The 27,175-nt window shown below is 37.8% G+C and overlaps 1 protein-coding gene across 1 annotated transcript in view; it reads right to left on the bottom strand.

The window, feature by feature from the left end:
* CLSTN2 (calsyntenin 2) overlaps positions 1 to 27,175 on the bottom strand; it is a 725,439-nt gene that overhangs the window by 382,406 nt on the left and 315,858 nt on the right. Inside the window, exon 2 of the mRNA XM_018564198.1 lies at positions 25,426 to 25,548. Within this exon, the coding sequence (XP_018419700.1) occupies positions 25,426 to 25,548 (123 nt within the window). The remainder of the gene's footprint in view (positions 1 to 25,425; positions 25,549 to 27,175) is intronic.

Raw genomic sequence — 27,175 nt, 5'->3', positions numbered from 1 at the left:
GTTTGTGTCCTCCCGTTACCCTAAGGAGAACTATGGGGAAAAGCCTTAACCCCATAGTTCTCCTTTAACTTGTTTGTATTTTGGCTGGAATTTGAAAAATGCAGTCCTGAAATTCCTTCATATAAAATTAGATTGTAGTGATAGAAAAATTCAGAAAAAGAAAAAAGAGCTGAGGGAGATAATAAAAAAATTAAATTATATTATTGTATACCAAGTATATTCAAAGCAAACATTACACTGACAGCCAATTTTAAAATTAAAAGTGTTATTTGCATGTCCAGCTAACAGAGCATACCATACATGCTTATATTGGCTGAACTGCATCCTCATGTGCGTTACAGGTGCTTCTGACATGAGCTCTATCTCAATTGCAAGTTATTAATTGAATACCACCCCATGATTGGACAACCAGAGCTGTCAGGCACAGTCACATGGTAGCTTTATTTCGTTTTTTACACAGCACAACAAGTTTTGAGCAGCACCTCTGACATTGCCTGCAGTTAAACTTCACAGTTTTCCCCCCATTTACAAGGCATTAGTCCTTCCTGCAAAGCTTTAACAAAAGAATAACACATGAGCCATTCAGTATATCATTACCAGGAATGGCTGTCAGGTCAAGCAAAATTATAAGACACAAAAAACTTCAACAATAAAGCTATCACCATTGAAATTTTTCAAATCGCTGCCCACAAGCAATGAAGTTATAAACGGATTCTGAATTGCTCCAAATAAAGATAATTATGGCTTGTTTATGCAATACAAATGCAATAAAAACAATTGCACATGAAATTAGGAAAGGTAATGTGAAGTACTACTACTACTACTAATAATTATTATAATAATAATAAATAGTAATAATAATTATGATGTTGATAGAGTGCATGCCAGGTGGTTTAATTGCAGTGACCTTTCTATGCCAACAGCACATCAGCAGCCTGGAAGGGCCTGAGTGCTGAATTCTGCATTATTAATGCCTCTGTGCCCTAGTTTCCAGCTCCTGGCCAACATACACACCAGTATGTGCTAACCCACAGCATTTTGATGCTTGACATACATGTAATGAAAAGAAATACATAAGTTCATGTATTCATTAAACTCATATATTTCCTTATACCTTGCTTGCCTACAAAGTAATATTTGCAATGTACAGCTTTTCTTATATACATCAATGAAAGATTAAAAACAGATGATCAGAATAGAAAATGTTTGTACATTAAAAATAACTATTAGGAAAATGATAACTATGCTATTTACATTTATGATGTTGTGGGGAATTATAGCTTATACAATATTGGTTTTCAAATGGTGCATAACTGCCAAAATTACCACTGTGCAATCCATATGTTTTTAAGCAGATGAATCTCCAAAATGAAAAACTCACTAGGTATCCATTTACCATTATCTCCAACATGGAATTCTTACTTGTTCTACCACACATTGTGAGATGTAAAACTATTAAAGGAGAAATTTACTTTTATTAAAAGTAACTCAGAAACCCACCCTCCCTAATCTAACCCAGACCCCCACCCCAGGAGTTTACTTACTTCTGCTTGGCAACAGTAGTCTCCTCTAGAGATTACCATCCTCCACCCCTGGGCCCAGCTATGCAGTATACATGAAGGGGGTTTATTACCGCATTAAAGATGGTAGTATATAAAAGTAAATATGTCCTTTAAAGTCACTATTATCAGTTGCACTGATTCATTGCTAGTGCATAAGAGTTATAGTAGAACTATTGGCAAAATAAAAGCATTAACACAACAGTTTTGTTTTTCCCAGTCACCCTGTAACATTGTTTTATTACTTGTTGATCCTAACAGTAGATCCAATAGTTTTCTACTTACTTTAAAAGGATGAAAACACACAAGTCAAACATCGACAGCATTGTCTTAGATGGACATGTAGCTTTAAATGGACTTTTAGTAAGTGACAAACAAATTAAAGCCCAACTCCAGCAAGCAATGATTGGCCATATGCTATATAATGTGCCAACATTTGTAGGCTGAAAGTGGAATACAATAGGAATAACTTTTTTTTTTTTTTTTTACAGGTAAACCTTAAAGGAGAAATGCAGAAACAGCAAAGTACACTCTTCCCATAGCTTAGATGTGATGTGATGATGTGAGGACATCGCAGCTGTCACAAACTGGCTCTAAGACCAAGACCTGAGTAATCAAGTAACCGTTGAGTACTCTGATTACTCAGTCCCTAATCTCTTCTCCCTGCAGAGCAATAACTGTCACTCACCTGCACAGGGATTGTCCATCCAGTGTTCATTGGAGGGACAGACAGGGGAGGGGGTATGCAAGGCTGGCAGCTGTTAGCTAGGCAGCCAGAGTGGATCATGGAAATATTATCGGGATCCTTCCTGTGCAGTGCAACTCTGCACTAGCCAACTATCTGCTGACTTTGGGCCACAGGAGTACATATGTAAATGTACTCCTGTGACCCAGAAGAGAAAGAAAGCCAAAAAGAGGGTTGGTTTTACTTCCCTTTTAAGTCTCTTATGTGTACCTGTACTGTAAATAAAATAATAAGTGGTAGACAGCAGACCAGACTTCTCTTCTTAGAAAAACTGCAGAGAAGTTGTTAGGCAAATATTGAAACCCCCACATAACTCTTCCTGGTAGTAGGTAGGTCAAGCAAGTAAGAAATCAGAGGAAATAAGGTTATTGAACCCAAACCTCAGAAGTTGTAGTTATTTCAAAGCAGAGATCCTCTGCATGTCATGGAAAGCCTTTCTAAAAAATCATCTTCTACAGACAAAGAGAAAACAATTGATTTGGTCTGTGAATGAAATATAGGCGTGAGCGTTAACATATTTTTACCACTTATTATAAATAATCGTTCTGAGAACCAGAAGGCATCTGGTTCTCATAAGGCAGAAGTATTGTTATTATATTGAATTTTAGCAATATGTCCCTTTATTTTATGGCATATTCCACCTGGATATGTTGCTTTTTCTTTTTACAGTATGTCTGCTTCTGGAAACATGTACCCAGAAATCGTTATATGGATTACAAGACTTGATTCTAAAATCAATGGGAATTAAAAATGTGAAAATGATTCTCCTCTGCTGAGACTCCAGCAAGTCAGCAGAATTTTCACACTGAGCTCCTCTTCATCTTATATCTTATGTGACATTAAACTCAGTCTCGCTGACATATTTACAATTATATGAACCACAGCATATCTGAATATTGAAGTCAAATGTATTAAAAAAAGTTGGAATATTTCATTACTTGACATCTGAGAGACCCAAGAGTTCTGGACCACCTGAGAGATGGGCCTAGGAGTATCTATAGGCTATTGCGAATGAACGGACCCTCTTCTTATATCTGCTTTTGTATATGTACTATACTTGGCTGGATCTCTGGCCAACCTGCTTCCTCTTCTCATGATCTGTTCTTACCTTTTTCTCCTCAAACTTTGCTTTCTTCCCTCTCTTGCTTTCCTTTTCTTACATACAATCTATGCACTGGATGGTACGGAGTATAATTCGCCCATTACGACTCCCTTTGTGGCCCCTTGGCAGAGTGCCTTAGAGTAGGAGATGCTGTTAATTCTAACTGGGCTAGGATAGATATGTTAGACAGATGGCCATGATAAACGTGGTATATTCTCTTAAGCGGGGAGGACTTATTAGGACATTTCACCTACGTACTTACATAATGTGCCGTGCTAACGCATTCTTGTGCAGACGATGTATTGTGATGTATTGTTTTGTATTGTTTGTCTAAATGCTCTTGTGTGAAAATTTCTTCAATAAAAACATATTCTTTAAAAAAAAAGTTGGAATATGGTGCTTAATCACCTCAAACTTGCCAACCTGTGGATTTACATAGGACAAAAAAAAATTGTTAGCAAGCCATTGCCAAGGATGATTTAGGATGTGTTGGAAGAATGAATAACCTTTACATTAAAAAAAGGAAATTACAGTCAACTTGAACTTTAAACTTAATGGCAATGCTGTCTTTTAATATTTGTTAGGTATCCAAACACCCAATTAATACCTCTAACTAAGTGACACTTACATAGCCAAATGATGGTGACAAGTTATATAGGAATTGACCTTGTAAGAGGTTAGAAGTTTTATTATGACTTTATAGGAAGTGGTAAAGTCTTAGCAATGGAGACTCAAGATAAATAATGTAATTCTCTAGTACTCAAACCTAACTGATATTACTATTTTGGGTTTAGTAGGACTATAAAGAACAAGGTAACAAACTGTGTGCAGCATTTATTTTTTTATATACTGTTAATTTAAATTAAATAATTTGAATGACAATTGCACATTTAAGTGGTTCAATACAAGCTCACTTCGACAAACCACAATGGAAAATTAAATGACTGTGCCCTTTATTATGATGAGACACGTTTTAACCCCTTCGTGACTGATGACGTACAGTGTACGTCGCCAGCATCGGGGCTGTTTAAACAGACTCCCAGTGACTTTTGCCGCCGGGACTCTGTTTAAACTTGTAGAGCCGACTGTCGGCTTTACAACAGAAGTGATTTTTGGTAGCTGTCAAGAGTACATAATAGACAGATAACATACCTACAAAAAACAGGGGCATAAACAACAATCAAAACCAAACAAAAAAAACCTAACCCTCCCCTTACTCTAAAACTTAATCTAGAAAACAAGCAAAAGAAGAAAAAAAATATTTTTCAAATATGATTTTAAGTTAGGTACATAATTGAATACTGTATTTCTATATTTGCTCATGTTTTTGTTTTAAAGTCATATGGCTAAAGGATCCAGTTGGTGATTATTACACTAAAACCGAGTTTACAGACTCATCTGTATTATATCTTGCAATTATTGCCACAGCTTAGAGTAATAAAACATGCAAAAAGGTATCATATGATATAAATGGTAAACCCTGCTTATGTATTTTTCCATTATAAGCTAATTTTGGATTCCCAAGGTCTGTGACAGCTTTAATTTAAACAAACATGGGATTCTATGGGAACAGGTCTTCATCAAGATCCCTTAGAAGTGGGGACAGAATTTGAGCTATGTGGTAACTCTCATAATCATGACTCCTACAGATTCGAACACATTGAAGAATAAAAGTAGCTGGTTGAGAACTGAGATGTAGATGTTGTTTTTAAAATGAAACTTGTACCTAAAGCCTATCTCTAGTTAAGAAAAAAAAATCTACCCTTAAAGTGGGGCTACCCCTGCAATGCAAGGGTTAACAGTTTGTTTTTGTCGAGATGGATTCTGTAGTGCCCTTTTACTTACCCAATCCCTGCTCGCCAGGTGATTGGCACTCACCTGTCTCCCCTCCACTCAGATTTGCAGACTGTCTTTCTGTGCCTTCACATTTGATAAATTTGGCAGGCCTCTGACTGCTGAAGCAGAGGGGGGAAGAGGCTGTGGGTGCCGGTCTTGGAGCCAGCAGAAGCAGGGATCAGGTAAGTAAAAGTGCTTTACAGAATCCACCTAGACAAAAACAAACCATTAACCCTTGAAGTGCAGGTCAACATTTTGTAACCAAAATGGGAATTACATAAATTGCACCTGCTGCCATGCCTCTGTTTTTAGTCCAGCCACTGAAAAGCAATGGTCTAAGAAATCTCATCTGATTAGTTTGTGATGTGCCTTCCTTTATAAAATGTCAGGTCCACAGAAATCTGACAAAATAAGCCCGTGTGTCTATGAAGCTGCTCAGAATTAGACTTTGTCAACTGATTAGAGTATTTGGGTTACACTGATTAACAAACTCAACCCTGTTCCTGTTTGCAGAAGTAAAGAAGAGTTGTCTTTCAAGAAAAAAAAGGAATAATAATCATGCTGAGTACTGCTTCATTTTTGCAAATAATGTATAGTCAGTAAAAAAAAAATCTTAACTATGCATAGTCCTAAACTGCAGAGAACAGCATTTATCTCCAGGAATTATAAACATATATATAGAGAGAGATGAAAAATAACTAATTTGCTTTGTAACTGTTAGCCTTAAATGCAAATTAAGCATTATTGCCTTCCTTTCTACTCTCTAGTTTCACGTATCACCAACAGAATTTTTATGCTTTGGAATATGCTAACATAAAGGGTCTAGCTCTGTTAATCTCTGTTTATCACAGACTTTCTGTAACATAAAAATTCACATTTTATTTTCCAATTCAATAATACCCAGCTGAAATCTATCTAGGAGTAAACCAGATTGCACGTTCTTTCAAGCAGAGATTTCAGCTTTCAGTCCCTTTGACAACCCCCATATCTATATTCATTAGCCTCTTACTTGGATATGGATTTAGGTTTTAGAAAGTGTGTCTAAGCACACATTAAATTTATTTTTCAAATAAGAAGGTTTTAAATTTGATGGTGATACAACTGTATGAGGCTAATCCTAGTCATAGAGCGAAGATTTCTGCCGCTGGTAATTTAGAATGGAATGGCACTCTCACACAATACTTCACACATTCCATCATAAAACCCCTTTTAGTTATTGGTACAATCACACTGATAAAGCTTTTATCAACCAGCAAGAATAAAGGAGAAAAGTATGCATGGAAGTATTATTGATGGATGCATATGGTAATCTTGCCTCTGGATTTGGGTGCAAACTAATATGCTTTCCATTGTTGCTTCTGAAAACACTATTATATATCAGCAGCAAAGTGTGTTCCCAGTAAAATTCAGACAATACAATATCATTCTTTGCATAGTTATATTTTTGATTTGTTAAATTAAATCTATACTGAGAGAATATGGAACCTGCAATTGCTGGCCTCTTCTTTTGAAAAATCTAATTGCTTACCCATCATGCTCATCCAGTGGTTTCATTATTTGCTGGCCACTGAGATACGAAAAGTTTGCAGATCCAACGTTCTAACTTGCCGTTGACTCTCACTCCAAGCTTAAGTAATGGATTATTATTAAGAATATACTAAACAGCTAAAGATAGTCAGGCAACTATTACTTTCAGAAGGAGGTCACCAGTGATTTTCTGTCCAATGCTTATTTTTGCATTTATCTTCAAATTATTTGTATATACTGGATTTGATGTAATGTCAGCATATTTTGCATCACTTAAAACATAGCCCAATGTTAACTTGTAAACTATGCCTGGCTGGGTCTGATATATAAGAAGCAAAATAAAAAAAGGAGAAATAAGCAGATTAGCTTTCCTGGAGGAAATGCACCTGTTTTCCTCCAATGCTGGGAATGTGACCAAAGGCCTAGGCATGTACAGTGCTAATTGTTGTTTAAGTAGAGGATCGGGTTTGCTTATTTTCCCTGCCAGCAGATATCATGTGACCAAATACCTGTGATGAAACTTCCATGATCAGCAGTGTAGAGAGTCTTTCTTTAGCTCTTCTATTTTTGTCACTTATTTATCCAAGTAAACCTTTTAAGACAGCTATATACTGTATATTCAATTTTAAATTAGTATATTTGTGCAGGCCTTTATAATAGGTTCATATTTGCATTTTTTTTTTTTTGTCTGACTTTGTCTTTTCATCTTTTGTGACGACTGCTGTCCTGCACAACAGCTCCTAAGAGTCTATACCAGCTTTAAAGGCAAAATGCCATTACCACCACATTGCCCTAATTGGTTCCTCACTACTCAACTTTTTAGTTCCCCTAATATGACCAAACAATATTTAGTGTCTCCTCTTGAATCCATACCATTCTAAAAAAAATTCTATTTCACACCCCCCTTCACATTTAAGCTACCATCTATATAAGCTGCTGACAGGCGGGACCTTCTTGGAGTAGACCGAATACATTCATATATAAGAATGCTACCTGGGTGGAACCTATCCTACAGATGACTACTCTTGTCTTTTTGGTACTATGCTCCATAAGAACTGAGTCATATCTGCCCATCTCATAGTGATAGCTATGATACCTACATACATATTTGGTGGGGTTGCACCCATATGATTCACTTTTGGAATAGTGTCTTTTTAATTATAGCAATACACGTATTACCGAAATGATTGCCTCCCCACAGGTTGCCATTTAGTCCATGATACCTGAGTCTCTTTCTAAGATCCAGAAATGCATTTGGAGACACTGCCTAATGGCGACCAGCATGGTGACTTGAAATCTACCACATATAATGGAGTGGACCCAAAATCTGAATGAAATGCTGGTAGCATCTGACAGGAATAAACAAGGCACGGCTATATCAGCATGGTCCTGCTGGATGGTACATAGAAAATCTGTTGCTTTCAAAGCTCTTATTAAGCATTAGCCACAATCAGTCACCAATGTATCCCACAAAATGTATTCCAGACACCCATCATCCTAATGTGGGTTTTCTTGATAAGGGCTTCCAAATATTATCAGTGTATATGTATGCTTATGTTAACTCATTGTGTTCCAGATCAGATGAACTTTATTCCACAATACTGGACCATCCCTCTTGCTTAAGTCCCCTTTCTGTCCCCTGCCCCCTGATTGTTATTAGTTTCTACTTTTCTGTGCTGTTACATTGATATGCACTTTGTAATTTTACCTCTTAAAATGAAAAAAATATATATTTGAACTATAACAGTGTTAAATTATGTAGTACTCTGTTGTTAAAATAAAAGTATGATGGTTTTGAATTGATTTAATTTTGTTGTAAGCTTATATGTTTTTGAACTGATGTTATATAACTGTATTTTATTATATAGATACAATTTTTGTTCTACAAATAAAAATGTAATACATTACAAAAGATCCCAAAGAACTATGGACTATGTGAAGAGACAGCACAGCAGAAGCCACCTACTCAATTTGCCTAATCAAATCTTCAGACAGAATTGGTCGAAAGGCTATCTTGAGCTTTCAAGCTCCCTAAACAACTGGATTTTACAGATATGGTTATGAGATAGAGAGAAATATGAAATTCTCCACCTGGTGGATGGATAGAAGACGACCCAATATTCATATGTAATATTTAATATTTACCTGACTCGTATAGTTGTTTATTTTGCTAGTTCTGAACATAAAAATGGCAGAACATTTCTACAAAACTACTATTCATCCTCTTTCAGTGAGTGTAAACAGCAACTGGTCTCTGTTGCTTGATATTCAAATACATTGTTAGAAGCTATGAGGGAATTAGGTTACACAGTGGATAGAGAACAACGGTTACACTTCAGGTGGCCTCTGACCTCTGACTGCCAAGCTATAAGGTCAGAATCAGAAAATGTAAACATTTATAAGGGGGCAAGTATAAATATTTCATAAGTAAGCCCATGCAATTATTATAATATCAAACTATTGAGATGTATTCTTTAAATATACCTTCTACTACCACTACAAACATAAAACCATAAGAAAAACACATACATAATGACTACAGTGTTGCAAATAGTTCCATACTGACTTCCACATTAATCAGACAAAAAGCCATCAGTGACCATTAAGAAGGTATATCAGAAGCATGAAAGCATAAATTCCAAATTTAAGAATCTGAACTTCTACTTTTCTATTCACCAGTCACTCCTGCCCTCCCTTTCCAATCACAAATATTTGACATGACTTTTGAGCAGAATGGACACACCAATGTACAGTATACTCCAGAATGAAAAAGTTATGCCTCTAAAACTCTGACAATTAAAGGGGGCACCTGTAGGTAACCTTTAGCTCTCATTCACACTAGAAACGGCTGGCACTGTGCTGCGTGCATTTCCGTATCAGGCAGCTCCTGGGAAGGACAGGTGCTGCGTGTGATTAGAACGCAGCCCCCGTCCTTCTCTATGGGACTATGCCGGCATACACCCCCCAACACTCACCTCGAGTGCGGGTGCGTGTTTCCTGGCTCGGACACGGACAGGATCCATCCTGTCAGCACACGAGTACGCTCACCCGCACCCACGTGCAGGGTGGGTGAGTGTTGGGCGGGGTACGGCCGTGTAGTCCCATAGAGAAGGACGGGGGCTGCATACTAATCACACGCAGCACCTGTCCTTCCCGGGAGCTGCCCGATATGGCTGTGCATGCAGCATGGAGCTTTACATGCTGGCCGTTTCTAGTGTGAATGAGGGCTTAATGTTCTATAGTCTTATAGTTGTGTAATACATACAGTATAGATAATAAATCTATCTTTCTGAGTTTATCTCTCAAAAAATATAGCTGATGATCTCCTGTCATTCATCTCCTGACAGGGAAAGGATTTCCTCCATCAGATTTTCCATACTTCAAGAAGGGAAGGTTGTGTACTCATCAACAGGGAGTGATTAGAGGAATTTAACTCATGAGTCTCCTTATGTACAACAGCTTTTTCCAGAGAAGCATTTGGAAAAGTCACCTTCTTTAGACCAAATTGTTTCTCTACGGCATACCATAATCCTAAGTATTATTATTGGTATTTATATAGCCCCAAGAATTTACACAGCACCTTACACATTCCCATCAGTCCCCACCCTCAAGGAGTTTACAATATAAGGTCCCTATTGCACATTCATACGTACAGGGCCAATTTAGACAGGAGCCAATTAACCTTCCAGTATGTCTTTGGAGTGTGGGAGGAAACTGGAGTACCTGGAGGAAACCCAAGCAAGCACAGGGATAACATGTGTACACCTTGTAGTTTAAATCCTTTCCACAAAACTAAAAAGCAAACTAGTTGCAGATAGTGACCTGGCCGGGATAATATATGCAGTGGGAAGGATTTCAAAGCCTTGTTAGTTTTGTGGAAAGGATTTAAACTTACTGTAGTTGGATAGTTGATTACTTTACTTGACACTGTGGGTGAGAGCAACGAGCGTTATACAGATACAATTCTTTTAACAAAGGATTAAACCAAGTAAAGTTGTTTAGAGATTTCAGATCAAACCAGGAGGTGTGCTCAGATTTTTGCATGTCTTCTGTTGTGACTGTTTTGTTTTTAGGTCTAATTTAACAGAGAACTGTTCCCACCAGTCCCTAAGCTCAAAGAAGCGCATAATCACACAAACATATTAAGCTCTGTGTATGACTTGAAATGGTGTGCAGACAGTACCCTTTTACATCTGACCTCAGTATTTTGGCAATGCAAGGCAGCCGTACTTACCACTGAGGCACCATGCTGTTAAGAATCCATTGTGCACATATGTTGCAAACTAATTTTGGCTCCATTTCAATGTTTTATATTAATATCATTGTAAAAAGTTATTTTGGGAGCCAAGTTTTGTTTTTTAACCTCCTTTGTTTTTCAATAGAAATACATTAATTAAAGTGTAGTTGATGGGGACCCTTCCAGTACGCCATATTAAAAGGGTCCTTACTCAATTCTGTTACCAGGGATATCTGGCACAGCAGCCCATCCTCATCAGACGTGTCACATGGAATCAGAATAACTGATCTACATTTTGTATTGAAAAGAGTAACCCTTTAATAAGATCCCACACGGAGCAACAATACAATGCATACAAGGTACAAAAGGGATTAATCTTTTTCTGCAGACTCTTGATTCATGGGGTTGATCTACTAAAGGCAAATGGCTGTTCACTTTTCAAGGGAATCTGCATTTTGCAAGGTAATGTTTCCTTATCTGTGAATGAGGTAAAGCTCTGCTGACTTCCCACATCCAATTATGTGCAAGAAAAAAATCCTGTTTTTTAATATTCTTTGCTCATGATTGGGTATTCTTTGCAAAGTGAACTTTCACCATATTCGCTAAACTAAGGAAAAATTCCCTTGCAAAGTCAAAATCCTAATTGTCTTTAGTAAGTCAACCCCATGGTCTCAAGTTAACTAAAAAACAAAGCCTGTATGAAAGGTCTGTATTAAAAGGTGTCACCATGCTTGGGGCCAGAGTTATCATTAGACAGGTAGTTCTATAGGTAGCAGAGACAAAAAGGTGCCTTTTCCCCATATATATTTATTGGCTACACTTTTGTTTAACATTTTGAATAGAAATAATGTTATTCACACATTAATCTAAGCCAGTAAAACAAGTAAATCTTCTATGTGAAAGAGGTAATCCTAACAAAAGGGTGTTACTGAAGGGACCAAAAGATGCATGATAATAGGGTCCAGTAAAAAAAAAAATACTAAACAACTATTTCAACCTTATTCCACCCTTTAGCTTCCCCTGTGTCATGGAACCTGATCCCCAAGAGGTAGTATATATACTGCACACAGTAAAATATCAAAAGTGAAAGTGCAAAAGGATTAAAGCGGACCCTTTACCCCTTTGACTAAAAATCACATCAGCATAAAGCTCTGCATGCTCATAGGAAATCCTCTTACATTGATTAGTTAAACATATTTTTAATTTACTTACAATTTCCTTTTTTTCCACTTCCTGGTCCACTTTGGCACACATTATCTAATCGTGCCCAAGCATTGCATTCTGGAAAGGTTACATCAGCAGAGCTTTGCTGGGAAATCTCATCTGTAATCTCATGAGATATCAGGGAAAGGCCTTTTCCTCCCCTGAGATAATGTACATGGGCATATGGTCATAGTCACATGTGCCAGAGTTTTCGGAAGTAAGGAGAGATCTAGTAACTAGTGATGAGCTCGGGCGTGTTCGCAAGCGCCTCGTGCCGAGCCCGCCAGGAGGCCGTCAGCGCGCAGGGCCAATCACAGGCACTGAGCCATTTTCCGATCTCTGCAGCTGCGGACCGGGAACATGTCTCAGTGCCTGTGATTGGCCCTGCGCACTGACGGCTTCCTGGCGGGCTCGGCACGAGGCGCTTGCGAACACGCCTGAGCTCATCACTACTAGTAACCTGCTCATAGTTAAAATGGCCACTGTCAAAAGACTGGGGAAGAAAAAAAATAAGGTATGCAACAAATAAAAACCTGCAATTATCTAGAAGTATATGGTTGTAGATTGTCATTACTAAACGTTTCCAAAGGTGCCTTTTTTAAACATATGGGTAAAGTTCCACTTTATTTCAATATACTTAGACGAGGTTGGCACAACACTTATTTTGTATTCATGTACTAATTAAAACAAAACCCTTAATAAACATCAAAACATCCAAAAGGCAAGATTTTTTTTTAAATAATCATTTTTTGGTGTTCTGCGTGAATAGGAACACACACCAAACATACAGATGATTTTTCTCAAATTTGACTGGAAAAGTGGAAGTACACTTTAAATACACTGGGAGTGTTTTATGGAAAAGCATGTAGATCACCTTACTATACTGTATATGCTAAAGAAAACCCATATAATGAGGACTCTTCTAATAGAAAATATTGGATCCATAGAATAGGAAGTACCCCATACTACTGCAAATAGGCTTTCATTTGCCAGTATAGTATAATTTTTAAATTAGATTTCTTTATGGTCTGAAGTTGCCTATAAATTGTTATCATGAGATAAGTAATATTTAATTACGTTCTTTATTAGTCATATTATTGCAGGCACAAATATATTCAGTGGGTTTATTTGTGTCCTAACACAATAATGTCTGTCTCATCAAAAAGCTTTAAAACATACTTCAAAAGCCAGTTTGTTTTACAAGTTATTACAGCTGTAAAAACGTATACAAACCCAGTTAGCGTATTTTATGTTAATCTCCAGCACTTTCATTATTACAGTATTTTAAATTGTTACGAGTCTGTAGCGGGGGATTGTGAATCGCCTTCCATGTTGATGAAAAAGTCTTATTTTTACTCTCTTGTAGATTTAACGCCTCATAACAAGTGTTATCTTCCAGCTACTAAGACAAGGAAGTGAAAAAGATTGTCCCATTGCATTTTATTCAAAAAATAAAAGGTTGTGTTCAACGGGGGAAAAAAAAAACTATTCAGAAAAACAGAGACTGTATAGTGCAGACACAGAGGAAGATGCCTAGAACAAGTGCATGAATTTCATCTGAATTTAGCTCTATTCAAAAAGCACCGAAGAGATGTAGGAAAAAAAGGATATATAAATGCAATTTTCACTTCTGTACGTTTGTTCTACGGGTATTATTCTGCTCTCTATTGCGCCTTTGTTTAAACGCCAATTTTTTAACGCCACTTAGCTACCAGGCACTTTGTTCCCAAGCCCTGTGTGAGCAAGCTCAAAATGAGTGATGCACTAGTTTATAATACACCTGCTCAATGAGAGACACCTGAGCTCAATTATCCCCTCCCCCTAACAAGAGCACTGCAACCTGAGCATGTTCTCCCTCTAGGCTGGATTCAGAGTATGATTACCTTTGTCTTCCACCTTTTCATTGCATAAATACAGTTTCATTGTTAAATAATTTGGAATGAATACACTGAATTTTATAATGCTTTAAAAGAAATTGTAGCTCCATCATTAATCATGAATGGAATGGGCTTTTGAATTAGCCACAAAATATGAATTCTTTCAGAAGGATTATGCTTGCTTACTAAGGTTGACTTTTTATGTTTACAAAGGATCTTAAAGTATTATTGTAGCTCAAATAACAAGTACATCACTAACTAGATGTTAGATAGGGTAGGACATCTATACTCAACCCCGCCAAAAAAAAAAAAAAAGTAAGGTCCCGGGTCGATGCTGATTGGAAAATGTACTGTTTGACTTCATGTATTTCTCTGATTTAACTATCCTTTTTTGATTTTTTTTGCATGCGTATTTCACATCACAGAAGTAGGACACTTGAGGCTCTTCCTTCTAAATGAGGATAAGTAATGTAGCTGTGTTTTTGGGGGGTAAATAAAACTGCCCTCTCCAAATAGGCTATGGTGCTTACCTGCAGTTAACTATGTGAGCCAGAGCCTTCACTAAATGGAAGAATGGGTTTTGACAATAAATTTGGCAGTGCCTCCACCTAGAACAGGGTTCCTGCATATGAGGAGATGCTCCCTTCCTAGGAAATTGACTAGTCACTCACACAAAATAACTCAAAGCAAAAGTACTACTGCTCCCAGCATAGATTTCTACCAGAAATATATGTAGGCACAACAATATGTAAACAATGAAAACTTTATATAGATCAAGCAGATAATGTTAAATACAATCCAAACATCAACATTCAGGAATGACAAATAAAATGCTCATATGTCCTATAAGAAAGGTGCACCAGCATGCAGTATTTCTCAGTTCCACAACACATGGCACAAGGGCACATTTAACATTACTCCCTGGAAAGCCTATATATCTATTACTGAAGCATATTCTATGAAAATTAAAAATCTGTTTGTAACAGAACTCTATGGTAGTGGATAAACATTAATGTAAACAAAACAACAGAAGGTGTATAAAAGAACAATTCCCTACAGTAATAAGTAGGCTTAGAGGCTCCAGCAGTAAAAGCTCATAATGCTAGGGTGGACCAACTCCTAAAAGTCATATTTGGGCTGCAATAACATGCCACCTTCTGAAAGTGTCGGTTACTTTGCTTGTCTGGCTTTGAGACTTTGGGGGTGATTTACTAACCTAAACACACGCACGCACCAGGTGCGTGTGATTTTCACACAGCAAAACGTATTTATCAACCAAAAAGTCTCTAAAAGCATATTTCCACTAATGCCATATATGGAAAAATCATGCACATGATGCATATATAATGCTGCTTCACAGTTTATACAAAAATGGTTAGCTCATGCATTTACATTCCTTGCATTCATCAACGCAAGCAACACAACATAGAGCTAATTTACCCAACATCACCTTGTAATTCATGCTTGGCTTTGCACAACACACCTGCTGGTTGTGTACACACTACAAAGGTGTTTAGATTCCACCCATAGATCATGCTGGGAGGGAACACACTGCAGAGGTGTATACACATTCGTGGTGTGTTTATAAGGTTAGTAAATCAACCCCTTTGAGTTACAGACCTATTACAGCCATCCATTAAGTGAAACCACATTAACCTTAGAATTTGTGATCTGCTAGAACAATGATTCAGAAAGCAATGAAGCCGAAGGGTCAGCATGGCAGCCATGGAACTAGCATTGAACAGAAGTAGAATAACTATAACAGCCCTGTATTTTTCTAATGCTGTATTTGGTGGTGCCTGTTGTGTAATTTGTGGACATTTGAAGTTCCATAGAACAGTGGAGACCAGTATGAGCTCTGAACTGTACACTTAATGTGCATTCTAAGACAAATTAATATTAAAGTGTTGATTCAGCTTTTGTCAGTGAACCCATCTTCTATTCCATCATGCCTTCTTCATCTTTTGTACCATAAAACTCATATGTAATACTACCGGCTTGCTCAGGGCCAGAAGTGTTCATGAGCCATGGCTGCAGCTTTGTTCAGCATCATACACTATTCCCCATACTCCTGTTTTTGCACACTGTGGCATTCTAGAGAGGTTTTTTTTACAAGGGTTCTGTGCAGGGGTTAAAGGAGAACTATGGGGTTAAGCCTTTTCCCCATAGTTCTCCTTAGGGTAATGGGAGGACACAAACTAGCGTCCTCCCGTCACCCTAGGCTCAGTATACCGCAAGCTGTAGCTCGCGGTATACTGAAACGTAGGCTTGAGAGGTGAGCGAACACCAGTATGTGTTCGCTCACCTCCCGATCTACTGAGCCAACCTGTGACAGTTTAATTGTCACAGGTCGGCTAGAACTATGAGGTGAGTGAAAAGCACTCACCTCATAGGTCTCCTTTAAGAGTATGGGCTCTATTAGTTTCTAGTGAGTGTTGTTTGCAGATATCTATAACACAATGGTAACCTCAGATTTCATAGTCTTTTCCTATTGGCTGTATTATTTTGTACACTAGAAACAATACAAAGTCCTTGGTGCACTGGAACCAGGGTTCCCAAGGGGGAGAGGTAATGGTTGTTTTTGGTGTGCCGCTCTTGTATACAAGCAGAAAAAATGGAGCTGTAGAGATAATACAAAAAATAAGATAGGAGCACAACGACCTTGTGCGTTATCTAAGTGACACCAGACGATAGAAAAGAGGGGTATTGGATCCACTCATGAAAGATAGGTGAAATCTAGCATATACATCAGATGTGGGGGGACCAACACAAAGCATCACGTGTAAAGTGGAAAGACCTTTAATTTCACTGGGGCAAGCGTCAGCTCAGGGGGTAGGTGAAAATGTCACTCTAAATTTAAAACATGAGACAAGAAAGCAAAGTCCATTAGCACCTGATAGTGTAACAAAAGAGTAAAAATAGTTGATTTATAATAAAAGCATAAAATGCACTTCAGCTGTAGTGGGATAGTACAGATCACCTTAAACAATGGAAGGTACGCTGGTTGTCCTTAAACCGGTCATGACCAGCAGATGAAAAGGGAACTAATAAACCAGCGCTTCTCCTCCATCATTAGAGTCAGGGGAGCAGGCAGTACTATACTGTATATCAGCAGTATTGGTAAGATGTGCTGAGTGAACTTCCGCAATCGGCTCATTCAGATATTTCCACTTTGCATGTGATGTTCCATGTTGGACCCCCGCAGCTGATGTAAATGCTGGATTTTACCTGTCTTTGGTGAGTGCATTCAGTACCCCTCTTTTCTATTCTCTGGTGTCATTTAAATAAGACACAAGGTTGTTGCCTTGTGTTGTTTGTTTTTTAAAATTTACTTTGTGCACTTTTTATTTTAAAAGTCTTCAAAAAATATCATATAGTTAATTTTGTGTCTGCACAACCAGTTATATTAGTTGGAGGTGCATGTTACAATAGATTTCACAAATAAAACCATTCCTCAAAACGAAAATATGACTTCTGGGAGAATAATGGCAGGTCACTTTTCTTGGCAAAATGAAGATATTTCAGGATTTCATACAATCAAATTTTATTGCCACATTTATTTGTAATAACTATAAAAGGAAAATGCAGGGCCATTTTGAAATACTACCCAAACCCATATTAAACTGTGTTTGAATTGCCATCTAGCTGCTTGTAAATTCTTAGTTAATGCCATAATGTCATCCTCTTTTATTAGGAATGCCTAATAAAATATGAAATTGTGTATATTAGGGAACAGCAAACACAGCTGAGGTTTTTGTATATTGTAAGGCTCAGTGCCCCAGCATATATTAATGTACTCTCATACAGTAAAACATATCAGTGGATCTGTGGCTCAGTGCCGTGCCATCATCTGCCCATTGCCCTTATAGTCAGAAGTGTGATGCTCTAGGGTTTGTTGATAGCTTGTGTTCATTTACTTATAGACAGAAGAACAATGCTCTGTTGCTTTAGTCATGAATTGGCACAAACTCATTGGTTCATGGCAAAAACAATGGAATCTTTTATATGCTTCATTAGTCAAAAGACATGGTATGACAAAGGAGAGACATCTTTATTTTAAACTATAACTGCCTTCAAAAAGTTTCAAAATATTTTTTTTTAAGTTACAAATAGAAATGTTACTATTGACTTTTGACATACTTAATACACATTTTCTTGCACTGAGTAGTCTACCCATGGCTAGGATGATTATGCGTACAATGTAATTTTTGATGTTAGTAGTAATGCAATAAACATATTGCAGAACTCTGTGATAAAAGAAAAAACAAGTTCTGTAGACTGAGCTGCTAATCGACTTGTATTAATATTTTTTACAGCTGCTCCTGAATTTTCGGCATATTAGATTTGGACCATATTTCTTGCATTTGGATGTCCTGAGCTGAATACAAATGTTGGTGATATTTTAGTAGTTTGTTCTCCCAAAGGTCACAGGCTGCTTATTCCATATATTGCTGTTGCCTATGCACCCTTAGTTTTACTGCTAGTAATTGACCCAAAGCTCAGTATCGCGGTATACTGAGACCGCTGCAGCCGGAACAGATCCCAACAATGCTGTCGCAATCCACCCAGTTGCGTGAATGACAGCTGGCTCTGCCTATGTAGAGGCAGAGCCAGCTGTACCTGCCCCCTCCCCCGTCCATTCCTCCAGTCAGCGCAGGAGGATCGGAGCGGGGAGGGGGGATCCCTGCAGGGAGACATGGCTGACAATCACTGCAGGGAGATGATCGAGAAGTGAGTGAGCGACGGTATGTGTTTGCTCACTTCCCGATCTATTGAGCCAACGTGTGACACTTTCATTGTCACAGGTTGGCTCGAACTATGAGGCTGAGTGATTTTCACTAACCTCATAGTTCTCCTTCAATTGAGAACTGTAACTTTGCTCTAATATTCTTTTTTTGGACTGCAAAGGCTTTTTCTTAACACACCTCCCATGCAGTTGAATTGGTACAATCTCTTTCTGATTGTAGATGCATGCACTTTGACTCCCAGTGTTGCAAAAGTTACCTTAACACCCCCCAATTAATGCTTGGAGACTTCATTTGGTGTAAAACAGTCAGCTGTTTTACACCAATATATCTATCTATCTTTACACCAGATATATCTATCTATCTATCTATCTATCTATCTATCTATCTATCTATCTAGATATATCTATCTATCTATCTATCTATAGATAGGTAGATAGATAGATAGATAGATAGATAGATAGATAGATAGATAGATAGATAGATAGATCTATCTATCTATAGATATAGATAGATAGATAGATAGATAGATAGATAGATAGATAGATAGATAGATAGATAGATAGATAGATAGATAGATAGATATATAGATAGATAGATAGATAGATAGATAGATAGATAGATAGATAGATATATACAGTATAAAATTATATTTTAGTATTTCTCACAAACTTTTCAACTACTGGTCTACCTGTCAAATTAGAAATAACATGCATACAGTATATAAGAGGAGAAATTAGAGACCTGATAGCCCTGTTGTAAATAAAAATCTACCAAAATGAAAAAGATAACAATCGTAGTGATATGGTAAATTAGCCTATGTAGCAAAAATACACAATTTTCCTGGCAAAGTCTGTGAATGAACAACCACTTGTATAATGAGTGTGTGCTTGTGCTGTTTCTGAGTGATCAGAATTCACAAGCGTACCCTCTTGTAAGCATGAGACTAATCAATGATTTGATATGATCTGCTTCTTAACATGTAGAGTCTCAGTTGCTTATCATTGTTAAACAAATGGATAGTATCTTGAGGTTGAAAGGTAATTACTTGGAGATTAGATTCTAGTCTGTTTTTACAGAAAAGATTCCAAACAGCTATTTGTCAGTTAAGCTGGATCACAACATAGTGCTACATACACAGTACAAAGGGCCACCACAATAAAAAAAGTACCACTCTTGGAAAGTGGCCATGTGTTTGTGTTGTGGCTTCAGAAGAATCTAAACCCAAAAGCAACATTTTATATATTGTGGCTTACCAATTCTTAGATGTGGTGACTGCATTCGTTTTTCTTCCATACTCTTTTTCCTTTTTACCCGGTGATCCAGCCAGTACGACTACTACTTTACAACTTCCTTTAACAGAACAATTTGTCCAGCAAAAGTGACAAATAGTGGATTAAGAAAAAACATTCACCATTCACATGGGTGCTTACAATAGTCAGATTGTATTTATTTAGGTAAAACCTTTATACTAAAGGAGAAAAAAACTGTTGTAACTGCTAAAAAGGTGTTATCTGAAGTTTGGATTTAATTTGTTAGTCAAGCCAATCTAAATCTGCTCATCCATCTAACACTATCCTCTCTACAAGTTGACAATGCTTCTGTCAAAGCTCTATTGCTTCTGCATAGAGTGGAGCCACCCTAAGTCAGGAAGTGTGTTACTAATGGCCAGATGGCCTGGTGAAATTAAAGGAAAAAAGGCCCCCCAAAAATAAAGCTAATTTAGCCACTACATACAGACACTAAACAACTAAACATATTTAATATAAAATAGCAAAATGTTAGTTTACTGCTGTTGATGATTGACAAATGTTGACAAACCAATCTTCCATTTTTCTCAAAGTTGTGGTGTCACAAAGGCAAAATAATCTCTTTCACATGTATGCACAATATTTGTCTGACTTTTAGGTCCTTATGTTGGTCAGACAGTAAGCTTAAGAATTTCAATTAATTCAAGCAAGATAGTCTAGGACACTTTTGTGGTAATTTTTTAGAAGGAATAAGCTATGCAAAAGAAAAAAATTACCTTGAAGTATGTAATTAGCAGAAATAAACAGCACTTGAGAGATACTTCCACTAACAATTAAAATATTGACATAAGAAATGGTTGAGGCCAAAATTTGCAAGCTTATCACCAATAGCAGTAAGAAATTGTTGCAGTTTATGAACTTGTCTGAAAGAAGCAGCAGGCAGATCCCAACCAGTAGATAATATTGCTGATTGGAAAGCAACTTTGGTGCTGCAGCAGGATAATTAATCTGACACTATGGGGTTGATTTACTAACCTTATAAACACACCACGAACGTGTATACACCTCTGCAGTGTGTTCCCTCCCAGCATGATCTATGGGTTTAATCTAAACACCTTTGTAATGTGTACACACCCAGCAGGTGTGTTGTGCAAAGCCCTGAAGGAATTCCAAGGTGATGTTGGGTAAATTAGCTCTATGTTGTGTTGCTTGCATTGATGAATGCAAGGAATGTAAATGAATGAGCCAACCATTTTTGTCTAAACTGTGAAGCAGCATTATATATGCATCATGTGCATGATTTTTCCAAATATGGCATTAGTGGAAATATGCTTTTAGAGACTTTTTGGTTGATAAATACGTTTTGCTGTGTGAAAATCACACACACCTGGTGTGTGTGTGTGTTTAGGTTAGTAAATCACCCCCTATAACTTTGAGCCAAGTTGTCATTCAGTTTTTGTTCTCTTAACTTCCAAATATTCATCCTCTCAGCAAATGTCTCTCCTTCATCTTAGTTTCCACCAGATGTAATTGGCACTACTTAAGTAAAAGAAACAATTGTAGTGGCTCAAAGTTTTTCTCTAAATTAAAGCAAGTACTAATTGAACAGGAAGAGGAGGTGTATCAAAAGGGGTGAAAAGTGTTCATAAAATGTCAAACATCAATCATTTACAAAATTGGTTGTAGTTACACCTTTGAGGAGAGGAAATTTGTACAAAGCTCATCATTTTCTGTCTAGTATTAAAATATATTATATTTCTGACGCAGGTGTTGATGATGATAATAATAATAGTATAATAAGGGTTAGGATTTGAAGCTGGCTCAGAATGACATACAGAAGACAGAAAACTTCTTACCACCAAGATACCAAGGTAAGATGACAAGAGAGAAGAATGCTTATAAATCAGACGACTTGAGGTCCAATGAAGCTGCTTTAAAGTGTATGTAAAGAAAAAAAATGTTGTTCTGGATAGCGTAGGAAATGGTTAAGACTCGTGTCAGTTATTTTTTCTGACTCTGTTCCTTTAGGGAGATTTCCATTAACTTCCTCTCCAAGAGACACAGCAGGGAATAAGAGATTATTTCTCTAAAGCAGGGGGATATCACCACAACAGGTTTGCCCATTGCAAAACTTCTTCTCACCTGTTCTTGTGACAACTCGAAAATGTTTGATTTCCTATCACTTTCTGTACCAAAGATTATGGTCACCAGTACAAATAGAGAGGGTAAATCTCCCCAGTGAAAATCAATCAATAAAACTCCTGACAATGGTTGTTACCATTCGATACTCAATCCAAAACTCAAAAAAAAAGGTTTGGACTTTGCATACACTTTAACTCTTAACCTTAGGGGGTTATTCACAAAGCTGCCGAAGGCAGCCGTGTGAATAACCGACCTGAAGTGAGCCGATCATTGTTCGGCTTATCACTTCAGGCTTGTACGGCTGATTTCAACCATAAACCAACTGAAATCAGCCGTACATCGGCTTGCTGCGGCTGGGTTCAGGTGCAAGGAAGTCAGAAGTGCAGAAGGAGTTCGATTCAGCTGAACCGACATCTGGATCGGCTGAGTCGAACCACCGGCAGGCTACTTGCTGCTGTTCGGCCTATTCTCATTGAGGCCAAACAGCAGTGAGTGAATAGCCGAGCGGCATTCGGCTTGGCTATTCTGCTCGGTACCTCTGTGGTCACGAGCAGAATAGGAAAAACAGTTTAAAAAAGTAGAAAACGAAAATAGAAAACAATTAGCAGAGCCGGAGGTGATATGAAAGCCGACTCTTCTGAGTTCTCATGGTACTGACAGATCAGCGTCCCCTTGTTACCGAGCTAGTTTGCTATTGGCTATTGCAAAGTGAGATAGCCAATAGGAATGTAGCTATGCATTCCTATGCTGTTTTTTTTTCTGACGGCCGGTGGCTCCGATGTCAGAAGAAAAAAAAAACAACAGAGCAGAGTAAACCTTTCCGGGATAAAGTGTTTCTCTCCCGGGTGGCCGGGAGCAGCTATCTAATAGTGGGAGACTCAAGGGGGGTTGGGATGTTTGGTAATGACAGATCAGCGTCCCTGGTTACCTGGTACCCAGGGGACGCTGATCTGTCTCTGCAAGCGGCCGGAGCCAGCCGTGAGATGATGGCTGGCTCCGCCCAGCTGTGAGTAAAAAGCTGTTGGCCGGCATATGGCCGGCCGTTCGGCCAGCTTTGGATTTCACCTTGGCTCAGTCGAGCCAAGGCATAGGCCTTCGGCTCGACTGAGGCGCTCGGCCAACTTCAGGAGCTGTACGGGCTATAATGAATAGCCCGTACAGCAGCCCTTTGGTTCTACTGAACCAAAGGGGTCCTGGGGCCGAAGCTAGCCGAAGGATCAGCCGAAGCTACAGCTAGATCCTTCGGCAGCTTTATGAATAGACCCCTTAGTGTTCTAGGCCAAAATGGTAGAATGATTAAACGATAACGTGAAATATTTTATATCAGAACATCCTTATCCATAAATATTACTTCTGACTATCAGGTTGCTGAAGAAAATATTTTGTTAGGACAGAACATTTGCTGAGGTTTTGATCCATTCATGAATCTGGCAAATAAAGATTGCAAGAACTCAATATGTATAATTTTAATTTTACACTCTCACCAACCCCAACCCCAACCCCCCCAAAAAAAAAGAAGTATCCATATTCGCGCTTGGCCAGATCAGACAGCATCATCTTCAAATCAAACTTATTTTTCCAACAGCATCTAGCTATATATAGTCCCATTAGAGATAAAACATTCACTGTCAGAAAGACATTAAATGCTGCATGATTTGAAAGTTATCAATATGTTAAAAGGAAGATATCAGTTTTTTTTAATGCACGTGTACATTAATCATTTTTATTTCTTGAATATGCGTTTCCAGCAGATGGCAGGTTGAAAAGGACAATAGTTAAAAGTTGGATATTTTAAATCCTCGTTCTCAGCAAAAGAGCTTCCAATTATGAACACAGCTTTATTTTTCCTTCGATCCATTACACATATAACTACCAGTTGAAAACTAATGTATCCTGAAGTCCATTACCATATCACATCTGCATTAGTGCCCAGGTTGTGCAGGCGGGATGAAACAGACGTCACATATTGCCATTTTATGAGATCAACAGCTGCTGGATGTTTTTGCAGAAAGCTTCCAAATGTGCTAAGTGTTGAACAAGTTCTTGTAATATGGAGACTTTCAGAGTGCCAGGGAGAGAGGTAAAATAGTATATCCACCACTACAGCCTTGATAGGACATCTGCCTTGCTCATAACAATGTTGTTGCTGTGACCTGCACAAAAAAATCTACTGTGTGAACATAGTGACTATGTGAGGCATGTCAACAAGTTTGCTGAACCTCATCTAGAAGAGGTGTCATTTAGACATGTTATTAATGGATAATGCAGGAATCCTTGAAGTTCAGCCTCTGAGTACAGTCCTCCGAAAGCATTAAAAACATATACATGAGTATTAGATAACTAAACAAGCTCCATGGGCACAATGGTCATGACTGCATGAATGCCATCTTGTAAACAAGGCCAGCAGATGTTTTTTCAAATAAATTGAATCTCCCTATATATTATCATTATAGACTATGGTAATCACAGAAGCAACTTAGCTACATAATGACAACATTTTACTTGGAGTAGAAATTCCAATGTGTTTAGTAAAAAATACAGAAGCATATGTAACATTACAAAACTTAACACATTTTTCATTTATCAAGGGAGAACACTTGTAATACTAATCTGAAGAAGAATTTAAGTTAACCTGACATACATCTTTAATGTTTAAAAGTGAAAGCCTTTTCCCAATGGCAGACAACACAAAATGCCGGGTAGAACTTTAATTAGAGAGAACTCCTGCCTCTGTATGACTAGTTCAACTTTTTTTTTACCATGACTTGACTACCCTGTGAACCCTTACAAACTGCAATCCATCTGTCCAATGAGAATGCCCCAATGGCCAATAAGGATACTCACTTACTTTCAAAGAGGTACATTAGGGAGGGTGTTTTTGTTAACAGCAGTAATAACGGGCATCTTGGTCCTACAAAGATCTTTTACTTTTAAAGGTTTAAAATGGTTCATAAGTTCACTTTAAAGTAAATAACTTTATTTAATAATATAGTAAAAGAGTAATGTGGTGTGGTTATGTATGGGAAAAGGTATTTTAAATATTAACATTTGGAATTATAATGGCAGAATATCATGAATAAAACTATTTGGGAAATCAATACAACACCTCAACTTTAAACAGCACATCATATAGACCTTAAATGTTTGACTGTTAAAATGACAACCCAAACATACAAAATTACATAATCGTGCATCACCCTACCTGCAAACGGAACTGGGGCATCCTTGTCCAATGCGACGAGAGGTGGATCCAGTATAACTGTGTCATTGTTTTCAGTGATAACTCCATGGTATGAGGTCTCAATCCAAGGTTTGTGCTTGTTGACTGAAAAAATTAAAAAGAGATCTCTTGTTAAAAGTGTTTACATTAAACTGCATTCACACCAGTAATCTCCTGTTACTGCAACCAATGCCCAGTACATTATATTCTTAGGTGGTCAAGAACAAAACCGCTAACTCTGCTAGAATAAATGCTTGAAACTAGAGACTCTGTGCAAAAAAAGAATTCATGCTTAACTTCCACTTCACTCTCTTGAAGAGCTATGGTGCCCAAAGGATATTTAGCATCTGACATTTTCAAAAGTGTTGGTGCCTGCAGATCAAACCACAGTGCTCAGTGGGGGACCAGGTATCCAACACACCTGGAAGTATATCAGATGCTTAAAATTCTTCAACCACTGTAGCTCTTCAAGAAAATGAAGAATGGAGGTGGTGGGACCGGTAAGTATTCTTTTACAGGGTAACTTTGTTTTTTATTATATCAACTAAATCATTTTAAGCTAAATTTTCAACTCTAATGGTCATATAATATGACCTTCATTCATCTAAATTTTTTAATGAAGAATCCCTTTCTGTGGAATAAAAAAGTATTTATGATGTTCTCAAGAATGATTGTGATGGAGTGGAATGAAAATTGCGATTTTGCTAATAGAGCACCCAACTAAAAAGAGATGTTCTGCTACAAGCAGGAACAAAAAAAGTACCTTCCTTTTTAATGAAAACCTTCTATAAACCTACTATATCATGAGAGAAGTATGAGGGCTATCGTTGCTGGTAACCTTCTGAAAATGATAGTTACCCGGCTGTTTGATCCATTGGTAGTTTTGAATCGTAGACCTAGCATAAGCATGCTTTAAATGTCAGACCTACTTACACATTAAGGCAGCCACAGGTAGAGATTCCATTATTCACAATGTTTAGCATGAATATACTGTTTGTCTCTTATTCAGCCTGCAGCTGAAATCTAACTGTGTATGGGTAGCTTTAAAGTGCTTCTTTTTGTAAGGCACAAAACAAATACCAGTACGAAACCCTCAGTCAGTCTGATTGGGATATAAATTAAGTTGTATTTCAGTGGCAGAAAGCTGGCTGCCCTTAATAGGTAGAGCATGCTGTCTATTCCATGTTTGCCTATCTGAGGGCTGAGGATAGAACAATATTTACGTGTCCATCGATTTCAGCAGAAAAACACAGGCTATACATGAATGTTTTTTTATTTTCAGCCCATCTATTCATCTGAAATCTTAGATACTTGGAGGAGTACAATTTGAGAAAGACATTTTAGCTGTTCAGTGAAAAAGCCAATAACATTTAAAAAAAAAAAAATAGATACGTGAGTAAGTGCAGTGAAACAAGACTATGACTGAACTGCTACATATTTGATTTATTTCTACCACTTAAGAGCATTGTAATGATTTGGCACTTAAAGCCAAGCACCTGTAAAAAAAAGAGCATAAACATCTACCTATATGGCTGCCTGTGTTGCAAAATGCCTCAATATTTAAGAAGAAGCCTTCCCTGAAGTGTACTGAGACACCTTCAGGAATCTTAATCCCCTGAAGAATTCCGTGGTTCCTCCCACCGACCTCCACATCTCTACTTTATCCTGTAGTGATGTGGAAGATAGCAGGAGCAATCACCTGCATGCTGAGGGGGGGGGGGGGGGGAGGGCA

This window comes from Nanorana parkeri, unplaced genomic scaffold, assembly GCF_000935625.1.
Source record: "Nanorana parkeri isolate BGI_ZX_2015 unplaced genomic scaffold, ASM93562v1 scaffold733, whole genome shotgun sequence".
In the NCBI taxonomy this organism is placed as follows: domain Eukaryota; kingdom Metazoa; phylum Chordata; class Amphibia; order Anura; family Dicroglossidae; genus Nanorana; species Nanorana parkeri.
Note: the sequence above shows the minus strand (reverse complement) of the source record. Positions and strands in the feature narration are given on the sequence as shown.